Source organism: Camelus ferus, chromosome 5 (genome assembly GCF_009834535.1).
Source record: "Camelus ferus isolate YT-003-E chromosome 5, BCGSAC_Cfer_1.0, whole genome shotgun sequence".
NCBI classification, from domain to species: Eukaryota; Metazoa; Chordata; class Mammalia; order Artiodactyla; family Camelidae; genus Camelus; species Camelus ferus.
Window position 1 is genome coordinate 83,859,046 of NC_045700.1, and position 23,777 is coordinate 83,882,822.

The 23,777-nt window shown below is 39.7% G+C and overlaps 1 protein-coding gene across 1 annotated transcript in view; it reads right to left on the reverse strand.

Annotated features, from left to right (window-relative positions):
* Positions 1-2,359: 2,359 nt before the first annotated feature.
* Positions 2,360-23,777, reverse strand: part of FARSB (phenylalanyl-tRNA synthetase subunit beta) — a 61,203-nt gene continuing 39,785 nt past the window's right edge. The window contains exon 17 of the mRNA XM_006186894.3: positions 2,360-2,693. Within this exon, the coding sequence (XP_006186956.1) occupies positions 2,542-2,693 (152 nt within the window). The 3' untranslated portion in view covers positions 2,360-2,541. The remainder of the gene's footprint in view (positions 2,694-23,777) is intronic.

Below are 23,777 nucleotides of genomic sequence, written 5' to 3' on the forward strand. Positions count from 1 at the left end.
CTCATCCCGTAAGTCAGGGAGAATTCCTAGTCTAACGACCTCCTACAGGTGTTAAACCGAAAAAGTTAAAATACTGTAAACTGAAGAGGAACGCCGGCACATCTGTAAGCTAGAACAAGAATCAGTTACATCTCATTCCCCTTTTAAGACTAGGGCCCCCAGTTTTCACTAAGCAGGTGTCTTCTCCAAGAAAGGCTCTTTGCTGGTGCCCAGACTGCGCTGGCCCCAGTTCAGACGTCTCACGGGGACAAGTGAGGACGACCTGGCTGTGGTGCCTCTTCTTCTCGTGTACCCGATACTGTTTTCCTTCCTACTGTGTCCTGCTTCAGAGAGAAGAAACCACGTGACGGAGGGAGCTGGGATATACAATTAGGTATCAGTGGGTTATTGCAAGTTGTTTCTGGCCATCCAGAAATTATCCAGGTGGCAGGGCAGGCTGCTAGCAAAACAAATGGCTCTGCCCACTTCAACAATGGCTATCATATGACCCGAGAACCATGATTTCAACCACAGTGCCCCTGAAACTGGGGGAAAATGTCTAATAGTCCTGGACCAGTAAGCCATCATGAGCAGACATGCCAGTTCTAAAATCCATGCTCTTTTACCAACTATGCATGCACCTGCTGGTGTTCCATAAAATTTTTAAAATGTGTCACATTTTCTTTTCTCCCAGCTTTACTGAGGTATAGCCTACATCTTAACTACCATCTTAATTAAGGTAAAGACCATTTCCATAACTCAAGAGTTTCCTCTTAATCCTGCGCAGTCAGTTCCCTTCTATGGGCTCCTCAATCTGCCTTTGACTTTCCTAGAACTTCACAGAAATGGAATACAGGTAGCCTGTGTGTCTGCCTTCTCTCACTTAGCGTAGTGCTTTGAGATTCATTCATGTTGTTTGGACTATCAGTAGTTCATTCCTTTTTTCTTTTTTTGCTGAGAAGCATTCCATAGTACAATTTGCTTAGCCATTCATCTGTTTGAGTAACACTGCTGTGCACACTTGCATAAAAAATCTTTCTATGGCTGTATGAGTAAGCCTACGAGTTGAATGACTAGGTGGGAGGTATGTTCCATGATTTAACACACTGCCAACTATTTTCCAAAGTGGCCATGTCACTTTGCAGTCCCACCAGCAACGCATGAAAGTTCTAGCTGCTCCAGTCTCACCAACACTTGGCATAGTCGGCCTTCTTAATTTTATCCATTTCAATTTGTGTTATGTTTTTTATTTGCATTTCCCTAATGACTAATGATGTTGAGCATCTTTCCCTGTGCTTATTTCATTTATCTTCTTTTGGGAAATGTCTGTTCAAATCTTCCCATTTTTTAAAAATTGGGTTGTCTTAAGTTGTAAGAAATCTTTATGTTGGCTGGATACAAACCTTTCAACAAGCATTATTTTTTCTTCATTACTGAAATGTTGTAAGGATCTGCTTACCGCAGGACGGAGAAGGAACAGACGGCAGTCTGTACGCTCACGAATCTTGCTAAGCTGGGCACTGCTGCCCTGACTCAAGGTACTAACACGGCCTTAGCCACCGCGCAGCAGAACTCCGTCAGCATGATTCCTGTCTATCGTGGTTAGCTACTTCTACTGGGGCTTATTTTAAAGTTTTACATTTTACTATGTTTCATATCATCTCAACAGTAATTGTGACCTTCTTTTCAAACATTAGACCCAGCTTTTTTCAGTACATGATATCTACTGGAGGACCTTAGATCAAAGTATTAAAGCAAATTAGGAGGTAAGGCAAGGCAGACTAACAGAAGCTTAGCTTCAGGGGAGAGATCTAATACCTCCCTATAGAATAAGACAGAGGCTAGCAGCTCAATTAAGTATTTAAAACCTACGACTGTATAACACCGATTACAATAAAATGTATGGCCTAGGGCAAAAGTAAGTTTTTCACTGTCTCCCAATGTTCACAGTGCACGGGTCTCAGCAGAATGGATCCGTGTTGCCCGCCCTTGAACCCCAGTCTCCGTGTCACAGATGGAGCAGCCAATACCTGCGCCCCCTTGGATGTTCTGAATACCTGCACGTTTTTCCTTCCCTTTAAAATGGCTTCAAAGGCTGTAACTACTAGACCGTTACCGATTCTTAAAGGGTTTCTAAAGACGCTGCTCTGTAATTGTTTACCAATGATGAACAAGTGTCAAGTAGAGAAAATAAGAACTAGAAACCTTTGCTGCCTCACATGCGCTCAGCTATCTTGTCTCACCAAGCGAAAGAGCGGGATCCTTTCCTGCAGGGGAGGCACTGACAGTGACGGTGACGTGCGGGGAGCATCTCTGCTCTTCAGGCTCCTGGCTCTCCACCGGCTCTCACAGACAAGGCAGCTGCACCCGGAGGCCGCACTCATGTAGCACAAGCTGGCCTGATGCGGGGATGGCGGTACCACCCACGGAGCCAGACACTGCTTTTTACTTTATTCAACATTCAAGCACAAGCACAAGGGGACGTTCTTGTGGGGACAGCTAAAGGACCCTGGGAGGAGAGAGGGACCCTCGGGGCGAGAACCACACAACAGAGGCCCATCCTCACAAAAACGGCTCGATGTTGATCTCCACGCAGGAGCAGGGCATGGTCAGCTCAAATTTGGTGATGACGTCAGGATGAAGGACCCCCAGCTTTCCAATGCTCTGACCCCGGACAAAGATCTCAGCACATCGCCCGGGAAAGAATGCAGGGCCTGAAACACAGTGAGAGAAAAATCAATGTTTCTCCTGGCAAGAACATCAACAGGCATTTAACACTGAAAGCTCACCAGTCTACTTTAAAAATAACTTACCTTCTTTAAACTACCGGCCATGAAATGAGACTGCTTCCTCATACTTTCTGGTCATAAAAAGAAGTATTTGCTATTATACCAAGACACCCTTAGAAAGAAAAGGTGAGGGGCACATGTGAAAATCAGGGCCCTGTGTTTTTTGTACCACAGGGGTCAAGGCAGGGTACAGAAAAGGAGGCTGAAGGAGCAGAGCTGGGAGAAGGCTGGGGGACATGTGCAGACGTGGAGCTGCTCTAAGCAGGACAAAGGGAAAGTGAAATGTGAAACCAATGACTCTGCCTGGGAAAAACCTGTTCTGAAACCAGTTTTTCCACAGTAATACTTGCTGGATAAAAAGAGTACACTGAATTCATGTACTGGTCAAAACAGCACTCTATTCTACCTCATCACACAGAGAAACACAAGCTGAGCTGTCCTCGGCAGGCGCAGGCCTTGAACCAGAGTGTTGGAAAGAACTTTCTAAGCAGTTTTGATGTATCTTACTGTCAACCTGCAGCCAAGGCCAGCCCCCAAACAAGTCTGGGTTGAGCCCTGATTTACTCACGACAGGCAGAAAGCTCCCTCTTCATCTGGGTGCTGACGCAGGGATATGGCTTACTAACCCAGTGTCAGTTCTTCAGGTTTAAACAGCTAGAAACAAGCAAACAGACAAACGTATAGGCCCACCGTACAGCCACTCCATTTACCAGTGCCGCAGGGATTCATCAAGGCTCCAAACTCTATTGAAGTTAAAACAAACGCTGACTCATTTCTCTCACCACCAACTTGCAAAGGGATCAGGCCCACAGCTCATGACTGATTCAACTCAAACATTTACCGGCATGAACTACAAAAAACCAGCAGAGCTGGGCCACAAGCCTGCAGCCCGCTTTTCAAAGAGAGTGCGTTATTTACGAAAGAGCAAACTGCTGAGTCTCTACTGATGGCTCCAAGGGCAGCATAATGAAGAGACGCAGAACTGGGGAAGGGGCGGGGGGCGGTGGGACACAGACACAGGACGATCACCCACATTTCCCCATCAGCACAGAAGGATGTTCGTGCTCCTAAAAAACATTTTTAACTGCCATTCTTAAATAACCCCAAAGCAACCAGGTTGAAATATCAGGCAGTCTGTTTCTCACAGCTCCCCCAAACTAAACAATCCTGCTTCACTGTCTATTAAAGCAAGAATTTCGACAAACTGGATTTGAAGTTCATAATTATTTGGCTATGTGCCCAAATCTGCACCTGCAGAGAAGGACTAAACAACATAATACAGAAAGCGACTTCATTGATAATACAGAGCCTTAGCAAGACATGAATATTGCTAAATCTGACAAAGATGGCACATTTTAATTCTGTCAAAATAAAAACCTAACTTAAAGGACAAGACCACCCTCCTCCCCCATCAAATAAATCTTCAGATGGTAAGTCTGTAAAAGTGCTGGTGGTAAATAAGCAACATAACCAAGAATCACAGAGCTGGAAAGGCCGCCCGAAAGGCACTCACTCATCACCCCGGCACCCCTTATACAGAATACGCCTGAATAAGCTGCACAGCCTGAAAAAGACGCCGGCCTATTTTTAAAGGCCATTTGGAGAGGGAGTTTTCAAGACCTTCCCTGATTACCCTGGTATGTTTAAGACTCCTCACTGCACCAAAATCCTTGCTTTTTATCTATCTGCAAATTCCAATTTGACTGGATTCATTTTAACCTGAAGCATAAAACCAGACTATTTTAGAATCTAATCCAGATGTGCTAGTTCTGACAATGTTAGCAAAATAAAGCCTAATGAGATAAGACCTTAGAATTTTTACTTCATAAAACAACTTTTTGAATCAGCACTTTTCTAGCAAAATTCAGTTACGTTTTTTTCCAGTTAGTGAGCACGATAATGCCAGCTGTACTCTCTCCAGAAATTTGTACCAAACTTTGCTTAAGCTCACTAACTGGTTAAATACTTGGTCAAACAAAACCATTCCTATCACTAAATACAATTTTCCTTCTTTCCAACAACAACAACAACAACAACAACAACAACAACAACAACAAAAAAACCCCTGAAATTCATATTATGCACTATTTAAAACATATCCAAGTATGGGACTATTCTAAACAATACAAATAGCAAAAGCTCTCAGGCCCAGCACACGGACCCATCCCAGTCACTGCAGAGCATCTTAAACTGCCCCTGGGTCACAGGCCTACCCAGCTGAGGAGCTGCATGCCAGTGCAGCAGACACCAAAGGGTCCTCTCATCCAACGCTAATCCCCACCCCCACCCACAGGTAAAAATTAAGCTCAAGAATGGGATTTCTGCATAAATTCTGTTTTGCTGAAAACCACACATTTTAACCTGTGGTGACAATTTTCACTTTTCTTGCCATTTTTCATTTTTTCAGTTCTAACAAGGTTTTAAGATTTTCTGATTGACACACTGTTACGTTAGAGCAAGGCTGAAGGCCTCTTCTTCAGACATAAATTGAGAGGCATATAAAAGTGTCTTCAAGTTTGTACAGGGTACAGAGAGTACCTCAAAACTGTACCACTTGGCTGATGTTGTACGTGAACCAGAAGTACTGAAAGAAAATTTTCAATTACTAGAACATAAGCATTTCTTAATGCTTTTTTAAAATCTTTATGGTTCAAACCAAATCTTGCAGGCAGAAGTGAATGGCTTCAAAGAAGAGCAGACAAGAGAGAACTGCTTCACTAACAAAGCAAAGGGAACAGACCCCACCTCAGGCAGCAATTAGGTCTGAGTTCAAAGATGAGAGCACCCCCCCATCAGCAGGAGGGGAGCTGAGCACCGCAGGGCCACCACAAAGCCACCGCAAAGCTCTGGGACCAGGACGAGGCAACTTAAATCAGAGTCCTTCCAAAAGTAAAGGAGTCAGATCTGCACGGAACCTAAATATAGGCCTAGACTTAGGGAAAATCAGACCTGGATGGTAGTCCGAGGCTACTTTTATCTCATTAGCAAACAAACAAAAATATATTTCTGGGGAAAGAGCAGTCTGCAGTGTCTAAAATCATAAAGCTGCCAATTCAAGGGAAATCATGCTGCCATGTGAATGAGAATTCTAAACTCCAAATTCTACAAAATATCTTCTTTTTCTTTTAACCATGTGTTTAAGTCTAAATAGAGTTCCTGGTTTACTGTTGCACCAAGGTGCATAAATTCTACAATTTTCAGCCTGCACCCCAAATGCTCTCCAGCAAAAAGCCTCTCAGCCACACTTTGCCACCCAGTTCCTCTCACCAATTAAACCCTCAGCTTTGCTGGTATCCATCACAGCAAAATGGCTTCCAACGGAAGACAGATTTGGGGAAAATAGTGTTTTCTGTTGAAATGCATGTGGAAACCCAGACAAAAGAAACATCAGTTCAGCACAAATAAGAATTTAATTTCCAAAACTTAGTGGGGTGTAAGTAAGTCCCTTAATTAAAGCTTTTGTAGCATCTCTTCGAGGGCTATAATTGTCTCTCTGTGCTCAAACGGCAGGACCACTTTGAGGACCTTGGGGGCAATTCTTGGGCCAGTAATCCAGCACAGCACCCAGTCTTCAGCACATTTTCTGGCTAATTGACCTTCAAAGAGTTTGTGAGCTCCCTCCCTTGCTGGTTGCCAAACACCTTTCACAGTTTCTTTTTGCCCCAGTCTTTCTCTTGGAGTAATATTATAGGCCCAAAGTTTGGACAAGCTTTACACATAGTCACTCCTGTAATTTTGTGAAGCATCGGAAGTAGAAGCTTAAGGCGCTAACTGAGCAGACCCCTTATCTAAAAGCTCTGCGGTGCTATCAAGCACGAGGCTCTTAAGTCCTTAGTCTCAAACCCGCTGCCACTGGCTGTTTGCAACAAATTCATTTGATACTGTACTTAACCCATCTCTAAACATCACCTACTCGTACAATTTTACTTTTCCCTTTCTTTGTATTACTGATACATGCTTTGGGGTTGTACCTGCCTGCAATCTGGTACTTTATCACTCAAATTTTCCACAATAAAAAGAATAAAATTAAAAGGACGGTGGGGAACACTGAGAAAGTAATGTCCGTATATCACATACGTCACAGCAAATAAGAGAAGCCATCATCATGAGCTTTAATAATAACAACACACAAGTCCCCAAATTCAGGGATGAAACACAAAACACAGAATTATATAGCTTAGTAAGCCACTGGGCCAACTGAATGTGCTTTAAATCTGTTCTAAATGACTGATTATGTAATATGGGGTGGGAGGAAGGAATAATCACTTAACAGGCTGACTCTAGGGCTGACACCTACCCAAACCCTGCCTTCCTCCCCCAAGTCCCTAATTCTAATACAATTACATACATAAAATAATTAATTCCGCAGTCCCATATCCCATCCTAGGAAATCACACGAAGGGGAAAAAAATCAAAAACAAAAATCCAGTGTCTGTTCTGGAGTGAAACTGACAGAGCAGGTGACAGGAAGAGGAGGTGGGGCTGGGACCATAATTCCCCACCCAGGACTCTCTCCTGCTTTCCGACCACTTTCTGACATAGCAGTTTCTAACTAAGCTGCCAGCACATTAATCTCATTTTCCTTTTCTAAATAATGTTAATTTAAAGGGAAAAAAAGACAAAATATAGGGCTTAAAAAAAAAAAAAAAAAGGCCAACTGACCACAGACTTAACATGTGAGCAACGTATTGTTCTTAAGGGTGGCTGCTCTCAAAGCTTTAAACCAGGAGTTTTTTGAGTGCATCAGTGGAATGAGGGAGCACCCAAGGGGGAAACAGGCACAATGTGGGTAAGGCGTTAACCTATAAAAAGAAAAGCGTTTAGGAATACGAGGAGGAAAGACTGGCCTAACTACTGAGATATAAACACACACCTTTTTTCCAGATCTTGGTACACTCTCGGTTGGAAGAAAAGTTCTCTGCAAAGATCATTTAATCTGTAAGTGGAGACTGAATAATTTCCAACTGGTAATATAAAACACCCATTTTGCCCCAGATGTATACAAGTCTTCACCTTACAACTGAAGTGAAATATTTATGGCACCTAAAGTCTTTAAAGAGAGGGGACCTAATCCCTTGAGTTGAATGGCTGTCTTTCATCCTTTTCTGAAGATCAAAAGAAAGAAAACCCCCTTACACAACTTGACAGCGCTAATCCCAACACACCTGCAGGCACCGTTAACCCTCAGAGCCAAGGCAACTGGGCCAGGGGAGAGCCGGGCCCGCTCACCCCACAGCATGGAGCTCGGAGGGGAGCCTGCGCCCACAGTGACGTTCTACAGGGACGGTACGACAAAATCTGTCCTGCAAATAAGGACTGGATCCTGTCGGACTTCGTTCTTAAAAAGCAATCTGCAAAGCCCAGACTACCTAGCTTCTAACTAATGGAGAAATGTCATCCTTTTATAATAGATCACCACAATTGCCTTATGACTAAATATTTAGAATGATAGCTCCAAAAATTTTGTTTTACTTTGTATATGGAAATTTATCATTTATTTCCATGGCTATCACTTTTTGACACTTGTTAAGATCTGTTTTATTTTATTTATATTTTATTTTTTTGTTAAGTTGACCTGTAACATTAGTTAGTTCCAGGAGCACAACACAGTGATTCAACATCTCTGCATGATCACCACTCTGAAGGTCTATTTCAAAATCTAATCTTAACTATGTGTCTCTCATACACACACACTCATATTACAAAACCTGAAGAAGGTAACGAATGTTAGGAGAACTTAAATGTGATACATTTAATTGCAATTTTAAATGCATCTCAAATTAACTTGTATAAAACCAAAAGATTTTTAACTCCAGGTTAAAAAGTGCCCTCACTGGGGGAGGGAATATATAGCTCAGTGGTAGAGCGCATGCCTAGCATGCGTGAGGTCCTGGATTCAATCCCCAGTACCTCCATGAAAGATAGATAGATAGATAGATAGATAGATAGATAGATAGATAGATAGATAGATAGATAGATAGATAGAAAGATAGACCTAATTACCTCCCCCTCCAAAAATAAAGTGACAATTTGAAAAATAAAAGAGTGCCCTCACTGTCTACCTATTGGCTTGTTTTAAAAACTCCTATTCCAAAATAATGCCACCATCCTACATGTGTCTGGCACTTGAGTCATTTCCCCCCAAATGTTCACATTTCTTAAATGTCCATAGGACACATATAGAATAACAGGTTCAACAATAAAAGGTATGGATCATCCTGCCTTCCTGGGCCAGGAAGATGGTTCTTTCCTCATCTTTCACCGGATAAAAACCTGGTAAGGAACAATTTCTCCAACCAAATGTGTGCAACTTATTACTTTCTCTACCATTACAGTGAAATAACAAAAACAACAGTAAAGAGACTATTCTAGGGTTAACTGAGTATATGAGATTATATCTGTAACTTCACAATTATAGTAGTTAACCTATTCAACTGAGACCTTTGGCCAACATGGAATAAACATAACTTCAAACATGTAATTATGATAGATGTGCTGTAGTTTCAGAATTCAATTTCAGCTGACAAGCAGGGCGTGGGGAAAACAATGAAGAGAATGAGATTGTGAAAACAAAGTACCCTGCCCTCTACTTACTCATCTCCTTCCATCACTAGTAAAGGCAGTGACCTGGTCCCAGTGCAGCCCTGGCCAAGCCCCTGAGGACAGGCAAGTTACAGATGGGAAAGTGAAGCACAAGGAGATTAGGGGACTTGCCCAAGGCAAGCAACAGTATAGCCCAGAGAGTGGGGACGGCCCCTGAAGTGGCACCTCTGAGCGTGTGGCCCTGAGGCACAGAAGGCCTGCAGGACAGTGTTTTCAAACTTTGGGTCAAGCTCTCCATTTCATGTTTGCAAAATTCTTCTGATTTAGAATTAAATAAATAAACAAAACTTGAAGAAGAAGAAAAAAAAGGACTGGCAACCTCTAACCTTAGGACATAACTAGGTATGCTCTGCAATATTATTAACACAACACAAACAAAACCTAGAACTTTCCAGGGAAAACAGAACTACATTTCTAGAAGTCCCATATAATGCAGGCTTCCTTAAAGAGTAAGTTCCAGATTCCTGAAACAAGGCTGGAATAATCTGAGAAGATAAATGAGCCCCACCGTGACACTATCTAAAAAGGTGAAGAAAATGTTGCTATGTTAGACCCTGCAGCAGAGGCTGATTCTGAAGCATTTAAACTCCTGCAGAATCTTAAAACTGGAAATGACCTTGGAGGCGATCTTGCCCATGCCTTTATTTTCGATGAGGAAAACGTATAACAAAGAGGTTGAGAAAACCGTACAGCCAGGTAACAGCAGAGCTAAGAACCCAGTTCCTTTCTGGACCTCAGTCAATGACTTACCCAGTGCTGATTATCTGGTTTTTGTTTGCTTATTTTCTCGGTGGAGGTAATTAGGTTTATCTATTTTTTTGATGGAGGTACTGGAGATCACACCTGGGACCTCGTGCATGCAGCACACACTCTGCCACTGAGCTCCACCCCTCCCCTCCAATGCTGATTTTCTTAAGGGCAGACCTAATGTCTAACCCGAGGGTCCTCAGGGGAGGGATCATCCATTCCAAAATGCCTTCCCAAATTCTTACATCTGCCTCTCCCAACAACTCTGTGGTACACAGGACAGATATGACCATTCCCCATGTTACAGATGAAGACATTTCCAGCACAAAGGGATTAAGTCCTAAATCACACCGACCTCAGCAACAGAAGCGCCGACGCAACACAGTTACTGTGACCACACCACAGCCGATCATGCCTCCCAGGGCTCAACAAAGTGCATTCTTTCTATCATTTTAACTAGACTCTGTACCATCTTAACATCTGCCTTTTCAATTTCGTTTATATTCACATGTTTTACCACATTCCATCACATTTATATGTCATAGTTTGCACGTTGTTCTTCTAAGTATTTTATGTTAAAGTCGATTCCAATTATCCGCTACTACAAACAGGGCTTCTGTAACATGTATGTTACTTTTTGCTCTTTCTTGGTTCCCTCCCTTTGTCTAAGGTAGTACCACACAAATAAAACAATGCGAATCATCGTACAGCTCATTATATATCAAAGCATTAGACAAAGGACTTCAAGCAATGGTAGTATCAAACTTAATACAAGATTATACTGACCTCGTTTTGTACAACACTGATTTTGAAAAAGTCTTCCCTTGCACAGTACCAACTACTTACTACCTTTTTTTCAGTTCCATTGGTGAGGAAAAGAATGCTTCAAAGCAGCCCAGGAAAATAATTCCAAAAGGGGATGTCTGTTCAGAGAACACAATTCACAAACAAGCTAAGAGCCTTTAGGGATTAAGAGAATGAGCAGAAACCTTTCTCTTCTGGAATGTGAGTACCAAAGTATAGTGGCTGCAGTAATGTTGATAAAATATTTAACAGCTACTGGTGAATATTAGACACATCAAAACAGGTCTCACGGTACAAACAGGAAGTTCTGGAGACACTGAGAGCAAGGCATTTTATCTGGTATTTCTGCTCAAGTGTTTACTCTTCACGGGCTTCAACATCAGAAGAAATAAAAATATTCTAACTACAGTCACACGGTTTATTGTTTAAAAGAAGGCAAGTAAGTAACCACTGCCTCTTCACTAATATTTTGGGCCATGTTGCTGTTCCTCATGTTTCTTCTCTCACCTCTTCCTAAATATGCTCTTTCCACACAGTAAGGGTGTGTGTGGCTATCAACCAGGTGTGGTTTCAGAAAGAGGGTAGGTTTTTCTATTCCACTAAATTTGCCCCGTCCTTTCTAATGTTAATACCTGACCTTTTCCAAAAGGGAGCAAATTTTTTTCCTTTCATAATGAAAAAGGCTAAAAATTAAAGCATTTCTTAAATTCACACTAATAGTATCAACTGAAACTGAAGTCAGATCCTTCCCTGAAAAGAAAATATTTTTAAAAGAGCAGAAGGGGAACAATGAGAGAACCGGGTCCTGGAGGCGGGGGAGTGGAGAAGGAACAGTAAGACCCAAGGCTGCGTGGTGCGGAGGGCGGGGTCTGCTGCCAGCCTCGCGTGTGGCCTGTTTGGCCTTGAAGAACCCTCAGCAGGAAGATGAGGTTCCTCAGCTACAACCCAGTGAGCCGGCAGGTGCTCCGAGGTTTTTCCATGAGGGGACAGGTTGTCCAAGTCACCCATGTGACTACCAGCATTTATTCTCAAGCAGGTTGCGGCTAGGCCATGGCTACTGAACATTAATATAAAGCAAAATAACTCATCAAGATCAAAACCACAATTGAGACCTCAAGGAAGCTGGCTTTTCATTTCCACAGAAGTATTGGGAATGCTTTAAATGAATGTCAATCTGTGGGATTCCTGTAATGATGTAATACAGGGAAGGCTAATTTAAGATAAAAACCAGAAAGGAATCTCTGCAAAGGCAGCGTAACACAGAGAGGAGAAGAAATGTGCTGGCAGATGAGAGACACTCTGGAGAAGACAGGTATCTAATGGATGTCTGATTAACGTCCCACTTCCCCACTGCCCCAAAGTCCACAGTAAAATACGCATTACTAATATTTAAACAAAGCAGACTCTTAATTAATATTTTTTTAAAAAGCAGTGCAAACATTAGTTATCAAAGGCCTCTACAGTCTTGCTTGTTAAAAAGAAATACTGGGAAAATGTTGATCAAAAAGTGATTTTAACAGCCTTCTAATTTCCTAGATAAATCATAATAGAGGGTCAGCTATTAGCTACCAAGCAGTGAGAATCACTAAATCAAACTCTGTTTTTGGTTCCATTAAGCAAGGAGGGACTTTGGTTCTGTTGAGCAAAACAGAGACTATGAAAAATGTTGGAATCCAAGTGGAATTACTCTGAATGGATAAATAATAGAAGCAAAGTTAGACAGAAAAAAAAAAAAAGTTGGTCCCAAATACACCACTCTAAACAAAGCCCTTGGATGGGAAACCTGGTCACTAAATTGCTAACTGCTCTGAAAGGAACAAGGGACCGGCAGCTGTTCGTGCTCCAGTGTCCACGGGACCTCACACAGAGGCCTCTACTTCTGTATCTCATGTATTCTGCAAACTGCTATTAAAAAGCCAACATATAAATAGACCATCAGCTAAGTATTTTATAAACTCCCTAGTCATGGCATAAAATCTTTTCTTTTGGAATCTGTCAGGATCCTGTACATCATACATATACATATGATTAAGGCCTCATCTCTAATCATCACTTTACTGACAGATACAGTGACTTTATCTTAATGTTGGAAAGAACTGCTAACGGACTTAGAAGAGCTGGACTATTGGGGAGACTATGGCGCTAACTCTGATATATACCTGCAGAATTCTCAAAATATTTCTCAAGAGAATTATTAAACAATAGAAGCCTTCTTTTCTTGAAAAAAGAGGCTATAGCAAACTGGATCTTTAAAACTCTATGGATCTGTGAACTCTGCCCTGAATTGGAACAGTTTTTTATTCCAATTCTCAGCCAGTCTCAAATATCCCCATGTTTCCTCTTGGACCTGTTCACTTTGACCAAAGGAAGTACTTTTAAAAATCATTTAATCTTTTAGAGATGTCAAAGAGTATAAGATTTTTAGATCTCTTCTATTCCCTCATGGATTTCAAAAAGCATTTACCATAAGACAAGGTAAATCTAAGGAGTTAAGTAATACCACTAAAAAAAAGTCATAGCAACATGTACCAAAAAATCTACAAGGCATATGGAAAAAGGTAAAACTTGATCTATTCCTCATAGGTACTCAGGATAAATTACAAACAGGGAAGAGACTTAAATGAAAAGAAAATAAAAATCTAAGCATCAGAGGAAGCATGGTGCATTCCTCCCTAGTCACAGAGTGGGAGAAACTTTCCAAGCTATGACTCAAAATCCAGCAGCAATAAGGAAAGATTAATAAATTTTACCATATAAATTTTTTTAAAATCTACATGACAAAAACATAATTAAAAAGTCAAAAGATAATTTATTAAAATTAGTTTGCTATATATCATAAAAATTTAATATTCCTGATATGTAACAAGATTCTAAAATAGAGAAAATGAAGATCGAAAAACCTAAAAAATAAGCAAGACATATGAACAAGCAGTTCACAGAAAAGGAAATAAAAATGTCCTGTAAACATGAAAATATGTTTGCTTGCTCATAATTAAGGGAGATCCAACTAAAACCACAGTAGACACCACTTCCCACCTGAAAGACTGGCAAAAATTAGAAGTCGGATGACCTAGTCTGCGAATGAGGTTCTGGAGAAAGAGGTCCTCTCATCTGTTGCTGTTGGGTTTGTACAATGTTAGAACCATGAGTCCTACGGAAAGGTGTTTGGTAGTATGTAGCAAAAGCATGAAGTTACCCTTAGTCCCAGTAATCCCACACTTCTAGGGATCTGTCTCAAAGACACACAGGTTAAAAAAAAAAAAAAAAGTAACATATATCCAAGACTATTCATTGTAGCATTATCTGTGGTAGCAAAAGATTGGAAATAGCCCAAACATCCATCGATAGGGATTGAATTAATTAAAGTGTACTCCGTACTATGCAGTACTCTGCAGATGGAGGCCTCTATATGCTGCCACAGAATGACCTCTATTGTCAACTGGTAAGTAAAAAAAAAAACAAGGTACAGAACAGTGTGTTAAGTATCAACTCTCCAGCTGAGAAAGTGGAGACTATAAACACACACGCATACAAGCTTATACTTAAAAAACTGCACAAGGATAACTGAAAACTAGTAAGATCATGACCTATGGAGACAGGCAGGTAACAGTGTGAGGAAACAGACATGGAAGCTGAAATTCTCTGAATGTACTTTATTTTGTACAATATGTTCTGACTACAAAAAGAACTGAAGATAAAGCTTAAACTGTTTCAATAATCATATCGTACTTACACTGATAGTATTCTGAAACAAAGAGCAAACAAATAAGTAATTATGTAAATTCATTAGGAACCAAGATTTTCAGTGTAAAGAAAACAAGCTATAAATATATAGCCAAACATATTAAGTAAAAACCCTCTAATCCTAAATATAAATTGGAAATATCCATATGAACTCAATGTTTTTCCTTAAAAAAAAGTAAATAAATAAATAAAAAGGTTTTCCCCAGTTCTACATACTAAAAAGTCCTAGAAACAGTGACTCGCTCAGTAGCAATGTGCCACCTTAGCACCTAGATTGTGATCTAAATTTGATTTCTCCGTAAAAGGAACCAAAATCACTTGGAAATATAGCTGATTCTGGGTCCAAGGCAGAAACGGTAGAAGATGAGCCTAGAAATGTATTTCCTACATTATCACCTGCTTCCAAAAAACCATTTTCTCCCCTTCATTTTAACAGAAACCTCCCTACTGACAAAGGCTTCTCAAGACTTAAAAACCTTCCCCTTCTCCTACAGAACAACCCAGCCCTAAAGGGGCTAAGGAAGGCAGAAAGCCTCACCCCCAGGGGCAGCATGGGTGTCAGAGCCAACAGGGGTGGGAAGGGCATGCACAGGTGAGAGAGGGGCAGGCCTCTGAGTCTGACAGTGAGTGAAGAGCAGGGCAAACAGGGGACAAGAAGGAGTTTAGTAACAAACCGGAGCAACAATCCAGCAAGTGAACAAATTATGAGTAACGGGAATCAGGTTTCTCACTTGGAAAAATGAGGTACAAATATGGAAACAGAGAAAACTATAGTGAACCCTAAGGTGTTGGAATGGAATGGCATGGAGGTGTTGCTGTGGATTTATGGTCTGCAAAAAATATACACAGAAGCAAATTAGTGTTTATATATGTGTGTGTGCACACCTAGAATCCTAAATTTTGGCTTTTAGACATCATTCCCCACTAAAAGGAACCAGAATGGAGAAATAGGACAATGGAAAGTTCAAGATAAGCCTGTAATATCTTCTTGTGTCCAAAGCAAAAGAGTGCTAATAATTATAAAGAATAATAGGAACATGTTACAGGGACACAGAAGTCAATTTGAAGAGACTCCCACTGACAAAAGTGAGGACAATATGAGCATCAGAATAAAAAATAGATTAAAATACATTGAATAAAATCAGAAATGAGTCCACACTGAGATAAATAAAAAGACTGATTAAGAACAGAACATTTACATAATTTCAAAGTTCTTCCCCATAAAATGTTTACTAAATATAATGGAGGAAGGAATAACTTGACAGTAAAGAAGCCTAGCAGACACCATCTTAATCAACCGATTAATTGAACATTATCAGTTATGAGACAAATGGAAATAGTGTGTCGTTGACAGGCTGCATTGAGAAGACAGCATTACTTCTGTAACGTTCCTCCAAAGATGCCGAACTGGAATCTAATGGTAAGAAAACATCAGACAACCCAAAGTTGACGGTCACACTACGAAATAACTGACCTACAACTGTCAAAGTTGTCAGGGTCAGGAAAGCCAAAGAAAGGCTATTCTAGAACTCCCCAGAAGAAGACTTTTGAGACGCAACAGCTAAAAGTGACAAGTGCTTCTTTGATATAAGGGATAACTGATAAAACTTGCACAGGGTAGAGGATTAGATGGTGGTTAACATTAACACGAATGATATTTTCCTGGTTTTGATGATTATATTTTGGTTATGCAGGACACTGTCCTTGTTTATAAGGAATACACACTCATGTATTAAGGGGTATGGGTTGGCAATTTACTCTCAAATAGTTCATCAAAAAGCCTTCTGTATGGTACTTTAAATTTTTAATAAGCTTGTAACTGTTTCAAAATTTTAATAAGTTAATACAATGGAGTTTAAGTTATAGGAGTTTCTCCCTTTAATTCTTAAAAAAAAAAAAAAGCTAACAAATGTTGCCTTAGTCCTATACCTTGAAAGAAAAGGAAATACAAAATACGAATACTTCAAGGGGAAAAGGACATTTTGCAGATAGGTAAATTCAATAAACTTATTTGCTTAAACACATCTGCTTCAAAAGAAATGAGAGTGGCTATCTGTTTTAAATTACTCACATTTACTCTCTTAAGAACTGATTCTTTTTCAGGCTACTCCAAAAGATAAGTTATTTCCTTCCTTAAAATCTATCCATGCACCCATCTATCTAAATACATGCACACATATAACAAACTTGTTTCCATACCACAGGATTTCCTAGTATTTTTGAAAATGTGACACCCTATCATTTATTTCATTGTGTTACCTTACCCTGACAAAGTATTAGACGTCATGTATTATTTTAAGTGACTAAGTTAACTGTGTTGAGGAATTTTAGCAACTTATAAAACTAAACTTATTAAATTTATAAGTTTAGCAATTTGTAAGACCACATCAGATTAACTTATATCATTAACTCTTCTTCAAATTACCAAAAAGAATTTAAGAAATATAAGCCAAATCATCTATGTTTTGGCTTATTTTCCCTTTTAAGTCAGTGTTAATGGAAAAGAATTACTCTTAATTTTCCAGTACCCAGAGGTGAGGGACACTGGCAAGTACTTGGTATTCCTGGGCGACTGGAACCAGAGGACACCCAACCTCTGAAATCTGACTGCTGGCTTCCAAGTAGCTGGATAGAGAGCCGCCATTTTTCACATTCACAATGTGCCAGTCCACACGATAGGACGACCTGGTATTACTAAAGCCTTGAGATACTCTTCACCAGGTCCCCTGGTGAAGAGTCTTTCATCTTTGAGAAAGAAAATCTCAAATGATAATGGCTTAATTAAGACGGGGTTTAATTTCTCTCTCATGTCAAAGTCAGAGGAAGTGCTCCAGGGAAAGGTGGCTTTATTCTGAGCGGCCAGGTACACAGCAGACCTACCTGGGGATACATTCAATAGGTTTGCCTGTTTTTCTATCCACCACTTATCCTTTTAATCCTTCTAGATTAAAGCTGAATTGACCACTTAGAGGGCTATTTAGTTTATCAAAACACATCATCCTTTAGGAATTCAGAGGAGAGTGGCTCTTAACCAAGGTATAGCAACTCATCCACATGCCAAAACCAGGGAGCTGCCAGTGTTTGACCAACATGTAAAACTGCTCCTCCCTGAGGAAAACAAACTTACACATGTAAGATCAAAACTGAGTAGTACAAATCACTCTAAAAATCCTCTCAATTTTCAGAATCTGGGCCCTTGAAAGTGGAAAGTGAACTTCTTTTGCGTCTCTCTGTATTTGAGCCAGGGCCTTTTCTGTAAAACAGTAGAAGCCGAGGTCTAGTTTGGAAAGAAGGCAAAAAAGGAGTACAATGTGGTAAATAAAAATACCTTTCTCTCTCTCTTTTTTGCCCAGCACATATTGTTAAACTGAAGTAACTCCAAAGTCTGCATTAAGTCACAGTATGCATTCTCAACGAGGGTGAAAACTGGTTCTTGGAGGGGGAGAGTGGGGAATGAAAAAATCTTGTATTACAATGGTTTGGAGCCCTCCCTACTTAACAAAACCGTACTCCTTAGCATTCAGCTCCTCTCACTGGGTTGTCCTGGGCTTCACCAGAGCAACACTGACCGGGGAAAACATAGCAAATGTATGCAAGACCAGTGCCCCCAAACCATGGAGACAGATGGCTCTGATCCTGTGACTGAAGGCTTTCTATCAAGTGCTCGATTGCGAGGTCATGTTAAGAGGTGACCTGCGTGTGCCAGGAGCTGCCATTGGCTGCTGTGTAGATGCTGTTTATGTTTGATCCTGAGAGCTTCTGTGCGTGGCTCAGGCTTTGAGAATTAGATAAAAACAGTTTCTAATTCAAAAAGTTGTTCAATTCATCATTAATTACATCAAATGCTGGAAAGAAAAAATATTGACAACATCTGACTACAGCTAATTAAAAGTTATTCTCTCTTTATTAAGAAAAGTTAAATTCACTCAAAATGACTTTTAAGACATTAATTTAATTTTTCAGTTATTTTGCTGGAAAAGTAGGTTTTGAATGATCTCTTAAAATTTTGCTTACAGTTAGTGTGCATTTACGTTAACTGCTAATTGGCCTATATAATTTGATATACTACAATTCATAAAAGTAAATAACCTTAAAAGTTATTCAGCAGATGTAAGTGAAATGTTAGTACTTTTAAAATTTTTAACTTAAAAATTTTTACTTATTCTTAACACTGAATTGAATTTTAAAGAAAAAGGTTTATACCTTTTCTTTTAATGTATAAAGCACAGCCATACATATAGTATATAATAAATATGCAGTATATTAGTGGTATTAAAATTTTACAGAGGGACAACTAGGAAAAAAATCTAAAAAGTTTCCATAAGGGAGGGATCATAAAAAGTTGACAAATGCTGTGTTACAACGAGATCTATCAGATGGGAGAGTGAGCTGATCAAGTCATCCACGTGAGACCTGGTGTGGAGCACTCACTCCAAGGCCTGAGCACTGAAATGCCAAGAAGGCACCAGAGCACACCAAAAAAACGGGGGTGGGGGTGTGGTATGAACATAAACATGAACAAAGAGAACTGTGCCTTGTAAGAGAGAGTGAAGCAAGAAAATAAACACGCAAGAACAATTCAGGACTAAGCGAATCATGTGATGACTGCTGAAGCTTTTATGAGCACTGTGGCCCCGTGTCATCCCGCTGCTTTGATGTGTGGCGGTCACTGCCGAGTGTTTAATACTGCTCTCAATAAAGCCTTCAAAGAAGGCAACAAGTTAGTAGTATTTGAAAGCTTGCCTCAAACACAAAAAGAAGAGAACCAGAGAAATAAGGACATTTTTTAAAGAGTAATGAGGTCAGGAAGCTTAAAAACTTCCAAACCTTTTGTACTTTATACTCGATGCCTTAACAGAATAATGTCTTCGCTGACAGTAACTAAACGTGGACACGCCGTACAGATCGTCCTTTCTTCCAATGTAGACGTTTTGTATAAATCAGACCATAAACAGAACAACCTTACTCCAACAAGTTGTTCAACACATATTCTTCTCATATATTTCCAAGCTCATGTTACACTAAAAACCAGTGTGAAGACCAGGGAAACATCACAATTTCACCCGTATGTTGTAGCATCTGAAATCTTTCACAGGTGTCCTGACAGAGGAAAAAGGTCATGACCTACAGGTCAAGTCAATGATCATTAGGTGTTGCTGTAACAGAAGGTATCTAAGAAACCTCTGTGGGTACATATGGTGCAGGATTAAATGTGCCTATTATTTACAAGGTTATTTTTCATTTCACCAAATGAATTCTGAACAGCATGAAAACTAGAATTGTCAAAACTAAAAGTTCCAAAACTTCTGTCTTTCCATCAAGGATCTTGTCTCAGGTTAAACTGACATTTTCTGTAGAAATGTGAATAAACAAAACTGAAATAGCAACAAATTAAAGGGGAAAAATGTACAGAGTCAAGTCAATGCAGCCAATCGCACACAAAGCCCACTACCTTCAACAAGAAGTTATTTTTGCCTCTGATTTGCCCAGGAACCACATAACTGTTCCAAACACAAAAATGTTGAGAATTTTCCTTGCCCAGAAGTGGTTTTTGAAACGGATAAATGCATCTTAACATACATAATTTAGTTTGCAACAAACCACAAAAACAGAGAGGAAGAAACCTGAAAAAAAAAAAGCACATACATATGCTGTAATAATCTGATCAAATGCCACTAAAACATTCCGAGCTGATCCCTTGTGAAGCCCTCAAAACACTCCTCATCTGCTAAAAAGTTAAAAGTTCTTTTTCCCCACTCAACAACTGCCTTTATTCTAACAGCAGTGTGACATTCTAGTTCACCCTGTGTTCTTAACTGCAAGGATGCTCAGCAAATAAAAACTATGTGAGACTAAGCGACCATGGCTTCTAACTGTGGCTGTAGTCTCGGGCCCCAGGAGTGCTTCTCAGAGGCCATGGCTGGCAGAGGGCTGCTGCCTGCACGAGAAGCAAGGTTACACTCCAATGTCAGCAGAATTCCCTGGGATCAATGTGATGATCAACTGAATGAGTTTCCAGACTTCTCTCACAACGGAAAGGGCCAAGTTTCTCAAAAAGGAATCAAGTTCTGATCCACTCAGTCCTACCTCCAAACAAAGCAGCACAAAAGGAAGCCAGTGGTGTTCATCAGAAAGGGCAGAAAGCGATTAGGTGTAACTGCCAATGAACTGACATTAGCAAGACTCTCTGGTGAGCAGACTTACCTCAATTATGACGGCAAAGCCACCAGGGACTTTTAATTATTAAAAGGTAAATCATATGCCAGAGTAATGGAAGGCAACTCAGTAATCAAGAATGGCAGGGAAAGGTAGTTCTTAATCTGTTTTAATCTGTTTCTATTTGACTTTTTTATACTATGAAGACTTTCTCTTGAAGCAGGAAAAAGATAAATGCAAAATAACAATAAATCTGAGGAAATGATGTAGCGAAACATGCGCCAGCTACCAAATTCCTATGCAGAGATTTACTTAGGAGATCCATATATGACATACATACATGAACTTCATATATATATGCATATACATTTATACATGAAATTTTAGATGAAGAATACCAGCTTTGCTGCTGACTTATTTTGACAAGCCACTTCTTTAGGTCTTGGTTTTTTTAACCATTAAAAAAAAAAAAAAAGATAATCATATTTGTCATTAGATAATTAAAATGTAACAAAACATTACAATATCCTGACAGTGAAAGTAAATTCAAAAGAAAACAAGACGGCTTGTGTCCTCATACAAAATCAAACAGCACAGTAACAACTTGGCCTAAAAAACTGAACAAAAGATCTACAACCACAACATAAGTGATTATAGTTTATAAATGTATTTTCTAATTAAAAAAACAAACTCCAAAACAACAGACATCTACATATTAAACAAATTAAGTACTAAGTATTACATTGTTTTGGTGCTAAAATATATAAGGATTAGAATTATAGTATCATAGGTTTAGAATGATTTAAAAGAACTTAAAAAAAAAAAAAAGATCAACACATATGAGCTGTATCATAAAAGGTTCCAAGTGGCACAAAAGGTTCCAAGTTCTAAGTGGAACTTTTTCTAAATGCTGAGAGCTGTAGCTTCGACCTTCATAAAGTTTCTTAAATCAGTCTTCTCCTTGGTGTAGCTGAGGCCAACACTCAAGTTCTTACTCTCAACACCTTAGAATACACTGTAATACCTGTCAACCGTTCTCTGCACTGCTACTCTCCATTCCATGAAGATTAATCCCTTCAAAGTACAAATCTAATCATATCACTCATTAAAAAAAAAAAAAAAAAAAGCAGCAGCAGCAGCTTCAATACTTTCCTGTTAATTAACTAAAATCCCTTTTTCTAGCACTCTGGATAATACATGTGGCCCCAGCTTGTTCCTCACTCTATAGTCTAATCAAACTGCACTAGGCCACATTTCCCATCAGTTTTGGCCTTGCTTCCCCCATCTCCTCCTATTCCTTCAAAGGCCCATGTCACTTTCCAGAAACTCACTAAAACTTTCCCAGATGCCCTCAAGATGCTGCACTATCTTGCTCTTGGGAAACTTCAAGGCCCTGATCTCAGCAGCTTGCTGTAGGAGCTAGTCTGCAGTGGTCACTGTCCTGCAGATTCCTTCACAGCAGGGCCTGCGTCCTGCTTATTCTGTCTTCTTGAAGCCTGTCTCATGACTGGGAACTCAGATTCTTCTGAGAAATAAATGTCTAAGGAACTTATCGAGGCAGGAGAGTCATAATATTAAGATGTTGGTTTATCACTTAGATTAATATAAAAGTTACATATAAAAGTATCATACCCACAACAAATTACACTCCAACTGACCATGTCAGCTCTTTGCAACCTTTCAAGTAAGAAAAAAAAAATTAGATCCCATATATATGGTATAATCTGTTTCAGGGAACAGATTTTTATCCAGCTAATCTCAATACTGAAGTAAAATTTCTGAGAAAAGACTGCATAGAAGGTTAAAAAAAAAAGTGTCACATCAGCTTTCAGGTTGCCATTAACTTGGATGACCAGATCTTACAGCACGATTCTAGAAAAGTAAACTGGTGAATGAGTAAGTAAAGCCACTATAAAGGCAGGCAACTTGGCCTCGGGGAAAGCACACTGGCGGGCAGGAGCCGTGGGTTCTATGCGTGTGACTCAGTCCAACACACTTAACTTGCCCAGCCCTGGCTCCTCCAACTGTCAAACCAGGAAGCTGTACTTGATGAACTCCAAGATCCAGTGCCCACACTCCAGAATTCTGTAAGCATAACACACATCTTCACTGGATGACTGCTAATGGGAGATGGGGTAGAAAACAATTGCTCCCTGCTATAGCTAATCTCTCAATTTTATTAAAAAAAGAAAAAAGATAACCCTACAAATCTTCAACCTAAAAAGGCCCATATATTTAGGGTTATTGCATTTGCAAAGAAGTTTCCAAATTTAAAAATAAATAAACAAATAAAACAATAATAATAATAATAAAAACAATCTCTGAAGACCAAGAAAAATAAATCTAAGAGTAAAACAGAAATATGTCCCCCTAAACCTCAGACCACTACAAGCAACTGCTAAGTAACACTTTAAAAAAATGAATGTTCTTTTAGAAATTTGAGATGCCAATACAGGTATAAAAATTCATCAGGTAAACAGTAGGAATAAAGTGGTAAAATATTTCTTTTAAGTTGCTTCTGGATCTCTTTTTTAACAAAATAAACTCAGATTCAAACTTCAGGAATATGAAAAGCAAAAATTTTCAGAGTTTCTCAGAGAACAAGAAACTGGCATTTAAGCAGTATATATACACCATTTGGTTAGCCTAACCTGCACTCTCTCTCTTCTTTTTCTTTTGCCTTAAAAGCTTCAGACAGGAGGCTTTGAGTGCTAACTCATCAGCCTCGGTCCTCCCGTCTTCCAGTTTGGATTCTGGATTCGCCAGGGTTAGCAGCGCTCAGCTGGAACAAAAGCGTATTATGCGGCACTACAAGAGCTCTGAAAAGCATTTTCTTAAAATGCCAGAGGGAAAAAGGATTTTTCTAGAAAATACTGATAATTACTTGAAATGAAGCTCTATCTCTCATCCCCCCTCCTCAAATCAAAACCAAAAAAATCTTGATCACACACAGGG